We start from the raw sequence: 12,352 nt of genomic DNA on the forward strand, positions 1-12,352 counted from the left end.
GCGCAGTAAGCAGCGACTGCGCTTGGGCTGCGCTGCAGTGTGGACAACAGTATGAGAATTTACTTGGTGAATAACTTCGTTTGTAAACATACGATCTTAATGAAATTTTCAGGGCGTAATTATATGGTCAAAATGTGTGTACATTCCAAAGCACAAGTCTCTAGTACTTGAAATACGTTTTTTACAAATTGGGGGCGAAGGGGGCGTGGTATCCAAAGTCTGTTGATTACAAAATGTTTGTATTCTACATATATATATACACAGTAAATCTGAAGTCTCTACATCTAATAGTACTCCGATGAGGCTCAAAAAACAAAATCAATTTTTCGATTATTCTCGATAAAAAAGTTATCGGATGAGTTATCGAAAAAATAAAGCAAACTCGTACTGCGTATGGTATACACGAGTATGCACACAAAATTTCAGCTCTCTAGCTTTTATATCTTCTGAGATCTCGGCGTTCATACGGACGGACGGACGGACGGACGGACGGACGGACGGACGGACGGACGGACGGACGGACGGACGGACGGACGGACAGACGGACAGGGCTATATCGACTCAGCTCATCGTGCTGATCAAGAATATATATACTTTGTGGGGTCTGCGATGATTCCTTCTGCCTGTTACATACTTTTACACAAAAACATTATACCCTGATTTCCCATTTTCAATGGGTTCAGGGTATAAAAAGTAATATTAATAAATGATTAAAACTAATGTTAATTAAATAAAATGTAATTATTAAATAATATAAATTAATTAAAGTAAAACTAGTAATATTTATAAATGATTAATAATAATATTTATTAAATAAAATAAATCAATCAAATAAAAAAAGTAATATTGATAAATAAATAGCTGTGCTAAAAAGGCAGCAGGCTTCTGTATATCTAATTAAAGAATTCTTTTTTCCACTTCTACTTACTCATTTACTCATTTAAAAAATAACTATAAGTTCATTTATTGCACTCAGATTGAATTCTGAAATTGCTAATTGCTAAACTTCACTGTATATGACTAGCCTGAGTTCTCTACTAACATCATTAGAACATTCACTTAATATCAAATGCAATAATTCGCTAATATGACTTCATTGACTTCTCAACTATAAAGTTCGTAACATCTATAAAAAATACATGTTGAATTTTATGTGAGATGTTTCTTGATCAACACATTATTTTATAGCAACAATTTTAGATCGACAACTTGAACATCAAAGTAAATAATAAAACGTCCTCACGAAATTGAATTGAATCTAGTTTTTGGCTGTGTAAAGCACTTTGGGGTAACCAAGATCATTCGAGTGCAGCGTCTGATATGTTTATGTGGCTGTTAATTAGTAGACAAACGTTGTATGGCTGTCTGGCTCGGAGAACCAGGCTGCATCTGCTGTGCGACCTTTTGTATGATTTGTTTAAACAAAATAAATGTTGGCCTGACATTTGGCGCAATTAGCATTAATCAAGCCTCACTATTTGCAGTTGGCCCCAAAAATGCTTTATTTATCAGCAAATGGCACAGGCCATTTGTAAAGTGCCCGCTCTGTCGGTCTGTCGGTCTGTCGGTTTGTCGGTCTGGCAGAAAAATTATGATGGCTGGAGCTCTGATGTTGATTGACGTCTTATTGTTTGGCCTTGAACTCGTTTCATCTGTTGATTAATTTCAACGCACTTTGCCACAGTGCGATGCACTTTGTAATTTAATATTTAACAATTAACAGGCGCCAACGCAGCGCCAAAGTAATTGTCATCAATTTGTTGTATATTTGCGCAACTAATTGCCGAACATTTGTACAACAAACGCCCAAAACGATGTTGGCCTGCAGGGCGCCGAGTGCGTCTAATTAGCCATGAATATTGTGATGATTGAGTCGGTGTGTGTTTGTGTGTGTGTGTGTGTGTGTGCGCAGTCGAGCGAATATTTCAATGTCAAATTGCTCAACACAATTGTAACTAGCTGACAATTAATGAGCTAACCAATTGTCCTATATTCAGCATACGTTAGCCCTACGTTCTCAGCCGTAAATGCAAATTTAATTTCCAGTTTATTTATTGCTATTTCAACACGCAGACAATCTCTCAAAAAACAAGCAACATTTATTTGCTTGCCTGGAGCTGCGTTTGGCAAGGTGCCTTGGCCAAATTGGGGCGATACCGATACTCAGTTTCCCTTTCAACTGCCCCACCCAGCGGGTAACCTAACGGTCCGCTCGCAGCTTGAAGTGTTTCAGTTTTGTTTTTTTGCGTTTTCATTTTCGCACAGCATCCAGGCAAGGGAGGGCTTTTTGTAACTTGAGTTGTTGTTGCTGTTTCTTTTATGTAATTAAGTCAACACAGCAACAACAACAACAACAACAACATCGGCAAATAGTGCGTGCCAAGAGCTGTGCCAATTTATATGCTGCGCCATAATTAAATAAGCCTACAACAGTGCAACAACAGCAACAATGAGCGCAACAACAAGAGCAGCAGCAGGCTGAGCCATATTTTGGTGCCAGCTTGAGCAATGTGCTTGTTAGCAAGTTTGTGCCTTAAGTCTTTTGTTTGCACTGTGGTTACAATAGCGAATTAATTGATAAAAAAAATTTGCTGATTAAAGCAATAGATAATAAGATTAGACAAAATACAAGATTACAGAATTAGATATATGCAAAAATTAATTAAAATCTTATTCTGTATTATATAAGCAATATAAGTATACATAATATATAATATAAAAAAAGCTTTAAGTAAAATGTAAAAATCTTTTATATGCAGCAATACTCATTAAAAAAAATAAATAAAAATTGTAGATATATGAAAATATCTTATCTTTAGATTGTTAAAGAACATTTAAAAAAAAAAAAAAATTGTAGAATAAATTGGAGTGGAAATCCGCATTTGAAGCAAGTTTGTGCCTTAAGTCTTTCATTAAAAAAAGTAAAATACATGCAAAGTACCAAGCCAAGCGGAAGATGATTTATCTTTGGCAAAAAAAACTTGCACAAAAAATATGGAAAATATAAATTTAGACATACATGCTTGGTAACAAGTTTGTGTCTTAAGTCTTTCGTTAGAGTCGAAATTAAAATTATCAAGTAACATATTAGTTTTTTTTTGATTCAAGCAAAACTTATCAAAATTGACAAATACATAAATATACCACTTAAATCAAATATACCGCTGGCAAATATACCACTTTAATCAACACATTTATATCTTCTTAGTTTTCTGTATTTCCACTGTATGACATACCGTGTCGAGAATGCGGCTGTTGGGCAATCGCTAAGCGACTACAAACTATTTGATTAGGTTGCATGCGGTCAATAATTACGCTGCGGCTCTGTCTTAAGGCGTACGCACATCTTACGGCACCGACTGTTCGGCGGGACTAATTAAATGTCCATAAATTTGCTAAAAGACTTGGCGAAACGATGAATTGCACAACTTTGGCTGTCTTGGAGATCTTCTGTCGATTTTTAATTACAAGTCGGCTTTTTGCTATTTTTCTTAGCCGTTTAAGGTCAAAGCTAAGCCGGAAGCCTGTCCGAGCGGGCAGCCAGGCAGCCGGGCAGCCGAGCAGCCGGTTAACCGGTCAAATGGCTGCAGACGAACAGCTGCAGCGAGCTTACGAAATTTAGCTTTTTTTTTTTTGGCCATTTCGCACTTCAAAATGTCAGCGGGCATAAATATTTTGTTATTTATGAATTGTAAAATTTTTCAATTTTTCTATTTTTGTTGCTGTGCAGCACTCGCACTTGGCCATAACAAGTCGGTCAAGACGGCCAAGTCGGCCAAGCCGGGCCCAGACATTGCAGTTTGACCTTTTATTGGCTAGCTGCTTTGGGTAACCTCTTTGTCTATGGCTCTCTGTGTAATTATTATTAAAAATACATTTCTGACTTTTGTTTAACAAATTACAAATAAAAAATGAACACACGTCAGTTGATTGCCAAAAAAAAAAAAAATTATAAATAAATATATTGTATATATTGTATTTATTTTTTTATTTTTAAAGATGAAGCCTTGTTTATTGGCCATTTGTGAGGCTGATTGGTTGATTGGTTTCGATTGACCCGATTGCCGTGCATATTTGTTGTCTCCGCTCGTTATTGATTATTAATTTTTGGCATTGTGACATTTGCTTTGATCTTCATGCATATCTAAGCAGGCAAACTCAATCAACTGGTTGCTTGGCTCATTCGTTGCGCCCCGAGTTTTGTCATTTGTCGGCGAATTTCCCAAGCTAATTAAGAACTTACTTCCTAGGCGAAAAGACCAACATTTCGATCTCGTTTCAGACAAATATTTGCACTTAGCGTGCGAATCATTGTGCGGCATTTGTGAGCGCTTAATTTCCGCCACAGGTTAAATGTTAATTGCCAATTGTGTTATAATTAAAAGCTGAAGCAATTTATCAACAACTTATTATCTGCAAAATACTACTAAAGTTGTTAATAAGCGAATGAGAGAGTCGCCGACAGCCGACAGCCAACAGCCGACAGACGGATTGACCTTCATCGGCCAGTGTGGTGTTAATGTGAGGAAGCGAAGAGAACATTTGCCACTCCATGTTGCATTAATCATAGATATATATGTGTATATATATATGTGTGTGTGGATGTATGTAAGTAGCTGTACGTTTTAATGAATGTCTGATGTGCGAAAAAGTCAAAAGGCAATATCATGCAAAGCCCCATTTCCTGAAGAGTAGGTGGCATGGTAAACCAGTTAAAAATTTATATAAAGTGTAAGCAACCATTCGCAAAAATATTTTGAAGTTTGTTAAATTTCACAAATGAAAATAATACTTTAATATTTAATTTAAATTTTATATTAAATTGTTAAGTTCTAAAGTTTTTTTTTTTTCATTCTAATCATAAAAGCTAATGTTAATTTTTGAAATTGTTTTTATAATAATAATATATGAATTAAAATATTTAACAATATTTTATAATGATTAATTGTTATTAATTAATTAATTAAATTTATTTTAATTTGTATTATTTTTAATATTATTTTAATCAATTTTAGCATGTTATAATTTTATTTTTAAATTGATCAAAAAGAATATTCAAAATAAACTAATTAAAAAGTACAAAAAATATTTGAAAAATAATAAATAAATATATTGTTATATATAATAATAAATATTTTCTGTATATAATTTCTTAATTATTTTTCGGTTACTTAAACAATTTTACATTGTTGATTTTTCTTTATCAAAATAATATTTAAAAAAAAAAACAAAAAAACAAAAAAAAAAATATATATATATATAATATATTAAAAATTTAGAGTTTAAATATTTTTAATTTAATTTAATTATATATTATCTTTTTATTATTTAAATAATCTTCTCTTTTGCTTATTTTCGATAGATAAGAAAGCTTTTAATAGTAGTCTCACTGCGAGAAGGGACTATATATAGCACATATAACAACTATTTCTATAAGAAAGTTTCATAGCAAAGATTTTACTTTTGATTTAGCTAAGATTCACACAGCTTCTCAGCTACTGTTGCTAATGAGAAGTCAGTGGGCGCGGCATTTAGCATCTGAGTGTGGGCGATCTTAGCTACCAACTGACAAGAATGAGTAATGAGGCAACTGTTATACGGCAAGTGTTGAGTTTAGTAACTGTTAAACGCTACAACATTCAAATGCTTGCAAGAATTTCGTTCTATCTATAGCATGGCATATGTGTATGTGAGGCAGATATATCTATCGATCTATCTGTCAGTCAGTCTTTCCAACTGTCAGCTGCGATACGAGCGATACGAGTCTTGCCACAATTCCTATTTCTAAAATCTATTTGCGAAATATATCTCTAGTATTTACAGACAATTATGAGACACATTTGCAGCATATCGCCCATGCGCCATCTGAGTTTTCACTTTAGCAAATTGGTCAAGGTGCTTGATTTGCTTGTGACGACAATTCGTGAGCGTTTCTTTTTGTTATGGTTGTTACTATTGCTGCTGCTGCTGTTGTTGTTGTTGTTGTTGTTGCAGCTGGCCACTTGACAATGTCTAATGCCGATCGACATGCAATTCACATTACGGCTGTCAAGCGTGGCGCGTTACTGCGAACTATATATGTATATACGTATATATATAAATTAATGCTTAATCAGCAGAAATTGTCTAAATCCGCAAATTATCGGCAAGTGGCAGGCGTTTAATTGTAACTGCCCCAAGTGCGGCGCACAGCAGCCAAAAGCCAAGCTTGGCCACAACAATAGCCGCAGTCTGTCATAACAGCTAACAAAAGCCACCACCACCAAAGGGGCGGGCTAATTGAAATTCTTGTGGTTTGTGCTGACCTTCTGAGAGAGATATACATATATATGTATATGTATGTATGTGTGTGTGTGTGTGTGTGTTACACTTACCATTATCAAATCGCCAGTTTCCATATGGCGGCGCATTAAGATCGCTGCCATGTTCTGCTCATCTTGAAAGACCTCACCAATCTCGTGTTTGTGATGCTGCAAGAGAAGAGAAGAGCAGTTAGATTATTATACGTTGCCCAGCAGCATTCAATTAACAAACAAATCAATTTTTGTTGCTGCTCGCATTCCAAGCATACCAAAAAAATAAATCCACTAAATGTAAAGCAATTTTTTATAAAAAAGAAAAAAAAAGAAAAATCATTTGTGCTGGTCTGTTATTCTGTTTAGCTGCTGGTCGCCAGTCAAAGCCAAAGCCAAAGCCGTGTGGTCAGGCAGCTGTATATTAATTAAGTGCGCCAGCAGCTAAAGAAGGAGACGGCGACAATGGATAGAGACCCAGACTAAGAGATTAACAGAAGCAGAGAGAGAGAGAGGGAGAGGGAGAGGGAGGTGGAGAGCAAAGTTGGCTGCGTGGGATATGCGGCAGCGGGGCTTTTTGATTTATGCAGTTGGTCAGCAAATGTGACGCCTCAACATGCACGTCACTCATGCGCCGTGTGTGCCGTGCTGTTTGCCTGCGCTCAGGCTGACCATGAAAAAGCGGCGCTGTGGCTGTGGCTTTGGCTAAAGCTTAAGCATTTGACATTTGGCCAACTGGCAACGGCGGCTGCTGATCTGGTTTCAGCTGAGCTGAGTTCTTAAGCAAATCCTTTGACATCGACAACGACAACGACATTCGCAGTGTATTTGACTTAAGACTCAAGGCAACTGCTGCCAAATTTCGAGGAATGCATTTGATTTGCATTAGCATAGCATTTAAAGTATTTCTAATTTGCCTATGCGACACGCTGAAATCAAATGTGTGCGACTAATTAAATTAATTGCCGGCTGCGCCTGCCCATTAATTCTGTAATAAATATCGAAATAAATGTAATCCGACACTTGACATCAGCATTTGGCATTGACTGCGTATCGTACCCACAAAACTTGTCCGCGGCGCTCTATCAAATTACAAGCATAAATCATTTTCATAACTGGCCTCAGCACAAATATACACGTATATAAATGTATCAATATATATATACATATAAAATGCCATAAAACTAAGCCAAGTGCCAAAATCAAAGTCACTGCAGAGTGACCAAATAGCCACTGGCCACAGATTTGCCCACATGCGATGAAAGCGGCGGAGCAACCGCATAGGCCATAAATCAGCCGGAGGTTAAGCGAGCAATCGGACAGGAACGGAAGATGTGGTTTACAAATTGATATATATATTCATATATACATATGTATTTAATTGAATTTAATAACACTTGCACGCAACGGCCAATCAAATGTTATGGCTTGGCATATATTAAAGAATTGCCAAAAAATAAATATGAAACGCTTTTTGGAGCGTGAGAAAAACAAATGGAAAAACTAGACTTTATAAAATATATACAATTTATATGAAATTAAATATTTAAAAAAAAATTTATATATAATATGTGTATATTTATATTAAATGATTTTAATTTGAAATATTAAGTATATAAAAATACATTTAGGAATAAGAGCTAAGAAAAGCTCTGAGAGTATAATATAAATATAATACATTTATTTGAATATTATTAAATAGCAGAGAGATTGCAAATAATTTTAAATTATGATAAAATATTTATTTGAATATTATAAAATTGCAAATAAATGTAATATAATATATTTTGGACTATTCTAATAACCCAAATTATATATAAATATATCTATTTTTTTAAATTTGCATTAATCTTATAAATGTAAAAATATATATATATATACATATATATTGCAATTAAATTTTTATTAAAAAATTTTTTTTATCTTATTTAAATATCATAAAATTTCAAATTATTTATAAATTTGAAATATTTATTTATTAACTTATAAAAATGCTATTGAATATTATAAAATAAATATATTGAATATTATAAAATAATAATATATAAAATTGCAAATTAAATATAAATGCAAATAAATATAGTATATGATATGACATGATATGTGCCCACAAAAAAAAAAATAAAAATAAAAATAAAAAAATAAAAATTATATAAAATGGTATAAAAATTGCAAAAATTGCAAATTAATAATATTAACTAATATGAATATTAAAAAATTGCAAAATGAATTTAATATAAAATATATAATATAAAATGTTTTTAATTATTATAAAATTGCAAACTATGTATAAATGGCCAATAAATACAATATATTTTGGAATATTATAAAATATATTTTAAATACATATATTGAGTTAAAAGTTTAAAAAAAAATATCCAGTTCTAATACAAAAATTAAATTTCACTTTTCTGTTTTCTCTCTTTTTCTTTTGCTTTCAAGTTTTAACTAAATTTTAAAAAGAAAATAAATTCATGTACGAGGAAGATTTCACAATTGAACGAATACGAATTTCTTTGCAAATATTTGCAAAATATTTGCAGGCGATTAATCAAATCACTGAGCCTGTCTGGCCATTTGAGAAGTGGGCGTGCCAACGGGCTGTCCGCTGACTGTTGACCGCGAAACGTGTTGACACGCAAAGGCAAAGGCAACGCAAACGCACCAACAGCAGCAGCAGCAGCAGTAAATAAAAAGCAATTTTCATGTGCAACAAGCATTTATGGCTTAATTTGTTGTTGTTAACCCGGGCTGTCTTGGCTAACGACCTTGTGGAAATAAGTTCAAAGCAACAAGAGCGACCCCCACACCAAATGGCTCACGTACAACATAGCACACATCAGCACTTCACTATATACATATATATGTATGTATAGGTATATATCTGTATTTCTCGATTTCTGTATTTCTAATTCAGCTGCCAACTGCCAAGAATCAAGGCACTTGTTGTCAACGTTGAAGCCAGCGCTGGCCAAGTGTTTTGGCCATATTTATGAACTGTTAGTGTCCGCCGGCCACTTAGCGCAGCCAAGAAACAAGCACCAAAATAATTTTTTTATTAAATTGTTTTTTTTTTTTTTTCTGTTGTGCTCTTGAGGCAACTTTGCATGCCACTTCCTTCGTTAGCTGACAATTGTCGTCGTGTTTTGGCCCGCATTTCTGTTCTGCTGCAGTTTTTAATTAGCCCACTTGATGCCGCATGCATTGTAAACTGTCGCGCATTTTTTTTTTTTCATTTTTCATTTTTTTTTTCGAATTTATTAACGACATCGTAAATTTTTAATTACAAATGGCTACAAGACATTATGCAGATTGTGCGGCCCACAGATTCACATCGCGCTAGAGCGTGTGCGTGTTGGGCGGTTATGTAAATCACACTACTCACATGGTCCACTCTGGACTGGCTCAATTATTTGAGCCCAATTCAGCGGCTAAAATACTTTCGAGTGCGCGACTGGGCCCAAGGGCTTTTTGGCCAAATTGGCGCCATACAATTTGTTGACTGCCTTTCTATATAAGTAGATTTTTGTTTCTCTTTCATTTACTTTTTTTTTTTTTTTGCATATTATTTTTATAAATTGCTCCTCATTAACGGTTTTATGGGGCAGTGAGCGGAATACGCTCAGAGCAATTAGATGAAAGATTGTAGGCCAAAAGATTTAAAGAGCCGCTTTCTAACTGATGCTGGCAGTGTGGGCGTTGTTTTTCTTTACCGGGAACTATTTCAGTTTATATGCAGGCAGAGTAAGTACCCTACAAATGGAGAAGTTACAGAATGTACTCTCTTCACATTTTAATTATATTTTAAAAGAAACTTTTGCTATGCTCCATTCTTCACTTTTTCCTAACTTCAGACTAGAATTTCGCTGAGATAGCTTTACTTTGCCTTGTGGTTAGTGTTTCAAATGGGAAATATGTTTGCCCATTAGCCATTTGTAATATATATATTCAATAACTTTCTAATCTCGTAGAAACTAATTTATTTCAATTTCGTCTTCTTAAGTCGAAATTTCCAAGGCGCTTCAAGCTTTTGAAGTTTTTATTAGTTGAAAACTCTTAATTAGGCTAATATGTCTAAGCTAGGGATTCCACTTGGCTGTATGGAATCTAGTATATAATTATGCCTGTTTTATTTTAAGCGATATTGAAATAAAAGAAACAACAGCAAACTACTTTGAAAAAGTTTTGAAAACCATAACAAATTTATTTCCAGAAACTAAAATACCCTACAATAGCTCATAACCCAAAAGGGTATCGATTCCTTTTGCTGTCTTATACTGTCAAGTCGCATATATTCACCTATCAAGCCTATTCCATTACCTAATCTGGCTAATCTCAAGCCATCAATCTGCTCCGATTACCCTGCCCAAAAATTTCATTAGCCCCAATTGCCAAGTCTCATGAATCAAGTACGATATCTTCACTTAAAAAGAGAGCAAAAATTGCCGCAAGGAAAGTAAAAGCAACGCTCACTCGCAACTACTTCCGGGCAGCTAGCTTCATTTTGCAAATGCAAATTGGTTAGAGAGAGATGGAGAAAGACAGGCAGAAGGGCACACAACCAAACAAAAGACTTAGGCAACAAACTTGTCGAAATCAAAATTAGCTGCTGAAATAGTTTTGTGTCTTTATTTTTTGGTTTTCTGGGCGGAAAACGTGAAAAGCTACTTGAGTTTGAAAGCTGTGCGTAGTCGAGCAGCTAATTTGCTATTGTTGCAAACGAAAGCCCCAGCGTCCCACACCACGCCAAGAGTTTACCTCTTTCTTGTTTCTTTTGGCTACGCACATAAATCCACAAGTCATTTAACCACGCTAACTGACAATTAACGCATTAGCAGCGACAACGACAGTGACTGCGCTGCGCTGCTCTGGCCGTGTGGGCGTAGCGTCGTTTCTTTTTGATGGCTACGCATACGACGCGTTGGCTGCGCGCATAATGATTTCCATTTATCGCTGTATCTGAGAGCTGGATTGTGAGCTCTGTGTGCTTATTACGCACCATTATCCACACACACACACACAGACACACACACAAGCGTATATTGACTTACATTATTATGCACAAGTCGATACGCTTCCAGTCACAATAAGCCGCACAGTTGACTTGATTTCAGTGCTGGCTTTTTGTGTTTGTTTTGATTTGTTGGTCTTCTGGCCGTCACAATGCCAAGGCAACTGAGTCTCATTGTCTGCCCATTATTTGGCTAATTACACATTTCAATCGATCAGCGATGATCAATGTTATGATTACGTCTGATTTATTCGATTGTTCGGCTCGAGCTAAGCCGGCTCAGCGTAAACTGTCGTAGCCAAATGTGGCCCGCTTCAGAGAGCTCCATTCAAATGAAGGTAAGCTATATATATATTATTTCTAATGAATGAGTGAGATTTGTGGTCGTGTTTTGAAGGTATTCCATATTCGTTCTTTTCTTTGGTTTCGTAGCTCCTTGAAAATGTTAGATAAGACTTGGAGCTGTTTTTGTGGCCTCTGCAATTTAAAATTAGCTTCAACTACTTTGTATCATAATCAGAGCGATTTTTGCAGCCAGATTACGGAAAATTTAAAAACTTCCGCGCTTGCATTTGACTTGCATGAAGTTTTTGCTTCTCCCTTGTGGCCGCTAGATAAGCGAATTTTCCAAAAAACAGTAACAAAAAAAAAAGAGTTTTACGTTCGTTACGTCCCCAGCTCAAAGTCGTATTCGTACTTTTGTGGTGCAAAAAAGAAACTAAAAGGGAATGAACAACCTCGACGGCGGCGAGAGATCAACATTGTTGCTTTGCCGATTGTTGTTGTTGCTGTTGTTGCTGGTCGGCTACAAAGCAACAAGCCGCACAGCGCTAACAATAACTGCAACATGAGCATGGCAGCAGCAACAACAACAACAGCAACAAAGACTGTCGTGCCACAAACACGGTTGCATTATGCAACCGATTGCAGCGACCAAAGCAGACCAAAGAGAAAGAGAGAGAGAGAGAGAGAGCTGCTTTCTATCGAGTGGGAGAGACAGTGAGCTAATTTGAAATTCATTCAGCTGCCAAAAGCGTTGGCTCATTAA

At 35.4% G+C, this 12,352-nt stretch overlaps 1 protein-coding gene across 4 annotated transcripts in view; it reads right to left on the reverse strand.

Annotated features, from left to right (window-relative positions):
• The window catches only part of sona (sol narae metalloprotease), a 70,999-nt gene that overhangs the window by 30,249 nt on the left and 28,398 nt on the right, over nucleotides 1–12,352 (reverse strand). For all 4 annotated transcript variants that reach the window (XR_016196913.1, XM_089260867.1, XM_089260869.1 and 1 more), the window contains exon 4: nucleotides 6,375–6,470. Coding sequence is in view for 3 of the 4 variants with exons in the window: in XM_089260867.1 (XP_089116993.1) it covers nucleotides 6,375–6,470 (96 nt within the window). In the remaining variant the exon portion in view is untranslated. The remainder of the gene's footprint in view (nucleotides 1–6,374; nucleotides 6,471–12,352) is intronic.

This window comes from Drosophila navojoa, chromosome 5, assembly GCF_054131105.1.
Source record: "Drosophila navojoa isolate 15081-1374.11 chromosome 5, UAZ_NAV_1.0, whole genome shotgun sequence".
Lineage (NCBI taxonomy): Eukaryota > Metazoa > Arthropoda > Insecta > Diptera > Drosophilidae > Drosophila > Drosophila navojoa.